Genomic DNA, 1,985 nt, shown 5'->3' with positions numbered 1-1,985 from the left:
AGGAATTAGTCCACTGTCCAGTTTTGCGCCCTTGCCTGAAGAGGGGATAGATGAAGGCTTTATACCAGGTACATGCAGTTACCATCTCTATTTTTATCTAGATGTACTGTTGTGTTCCATTGTTATGCTTTGTAAACTCAGTGCTATGTTGTATAATCTGATAGGGGTTCTACTTGATAGAAAATAAACAGATCTTTATTAAATCTTTGTATGAAGTAAGATGCTTAAATCTCTCGTACTTAATGATGCAATGGTTCAGGTCATAGAGAAAAAGATATCATTTTCCATAACACAGGGCACAAGAAACTTGTTGCTAGGTGTTAGGTTGGAGCTGCAAGCAAGTGCTTCAACAGCCTGAAGGATTCAGCCAACAATCCCTAGACACAGTTAAAAATCAACTAAACCTACTGCACAAGTGCCAGTGTTTTGCCTGGACTGACTCAATCACATAGAGTGAAGACTCAGTTTGCTAATTCAAGTTTTCCGTGAACATCACTGCTCTGAAGGTAGTTTCCAGCAATGTATTCCCTATCCTTACAAAGATGTGTGTGAAAAGATCCCTTATTTAAAACACAACAGTAAACTAAAACAGGTCAAACAAATATTTTTAAAAGTTCATATTAATTTCACATGATTGGCTCTGCTTTATTTTGAAAGCCAAGATTCAAACTGTAATGCAAAGTGCATAATAGCTGGTTTTGCTCATAGGTTTCCTACCACTGGTTGATGATGAAATGGAAGAAGTTATCCGCCAAATAGAACATCAGATTTCCAAACTTGAAGGAGGTAATTTATCTGTTTTTACTGTCTCCTGTAGCTAGATTAGTGAGCATAAATAACATGTGCAACAAAATAGCTTCTTAGGAGAAAAGCAGAATTTTCTACTTTTTTTTTTGCATCCATTTATATATGTTCACTGGTAGATAGCAGAGTGATAACTCTCAAAGGGGGGTGGTGGGGATTAGTTTTTCATAAGTAATGGGAGACACCTAGGTAGCAGCTCTGAAAGTCAGAAACTTGTCAGATAAAAATCCCTGCCTATGCATAAGGGCTCCATGGGCACCTCATGCTCCTAACAGACAAATAAATTGGACACTAATAACATATCAAAACAATCACAACTAGATCACTGGCCTAAGATCCTACTCACTCAAGGACTGACGTGTACCATTGTATACTGCAAGCCATCTCACAGAGCTTATACAGAGTAGAGAGACTCAAAGAAAATAATAATAATTTTTCCAAATGTATTATTCCTTACTTCTTCTTTCTCCAACATCTTTTTTGCTTCTCCTGTTTCATTGTCTGTATGTTTATGTTTCTCTTCCTTTTTTCCCTCCCCTCATCTTTTCAGATTTCTTCTGACTTTTGTGAGTTGTCTTTTTTTTTCTTTATCTTTTATTTCAAATTTTCCTCTCCTTTACCTTTTCCCAGATCTAATCTAGAGTTACAGAGAAAATAGTGGGAATTACAGTTGCCAGCGAAGAGACTACAAAAAAAATGCATAAAAATTTAACAGCTTTCACCTCATCTTGCAGTCCTCCGCTTGGAAAACATGGTAACAGCGTCTGGAGGAAAAATATTTGCTACCAATGGGGAAAAAGCTGATTTCCATACTACACTGAAAAAATGCGAAGAGGCTGGAGGGTCTGTTGCCACTCCAAGGAACCCAGGCGAGAATTTTGCCATTCTGTACTTTGTGAAAAAATTTAATAGCTATGCCTACCTGGGGATAAAGAAATCTCCAATTCCAAGTAAATTCCAGTTCCTGGATGGCATACAACTGAGCTATACTAACTGGCATTCAAATGAACCTTCTGGCAAAGGGGAAGAGGAATGTGTGGAGATGTACACTGATGGCACTTGGAATGACAAAAGGTGCAACCAGAATCGCCTTATTGTCTGTCAGTTTTAGTGCTCCCCCCGCACTGTTCTCTGGCAGGCTCCCTGGAATATCCCTTGTCTCTTCATTTGCAGCTGGTGAA

The 1,985-nt window shown here is 38.4% G+C and overlaps 1 protein-coding gene across 1 annotated transcript in view; it reads left to right on the top strand.

Moving 5' to 3' along the window:
- LOC104529515 (pulmonary surfactant-associated protein A) overlaps positions 1 to 1,915 on the top strand; it is a 2,005-nt gene extending 90 nt beyond the window's left edge. Inside the window, exons 2-3 of the mRNA XM_029086454.1 lie at positions 693 to 786; positions 1,539 to 1,915. Coding sequence (XP_028942287.1) covers positions 693 to 786; positions 1,539 to 1,915 — 471 coding nt within the window. The remainder of the gene's footprint in view (positions 1 to 692; positions 787 to 1,538) is intronic.
- The last annotated feature ends 70 nt before the right edge of the window (positions 1,916 to 1,985 follow it).

The sequence above is a fragment of the Antrostomus carolinensis genome, unplaced genomic scaffold, assembly GCF_000700745.2.
Source record: "Antrostomus carolinensis isolate BGI_N321 unplaced genomic scaffold, ASM70074v2 scaffold6908, whole genome shotgun sequence".
Classification (NCBI taxonomy): domain Eukaryota; kingdom Metazoa; phylum Chordata; class Aves; order Caprimulgiformes; family Caprimulgidae; genus Antrostomus; species Antrostomus carolinensis.
This window is presented reverse-complemented; position numbering and strand designations above follow the sequence as displayed.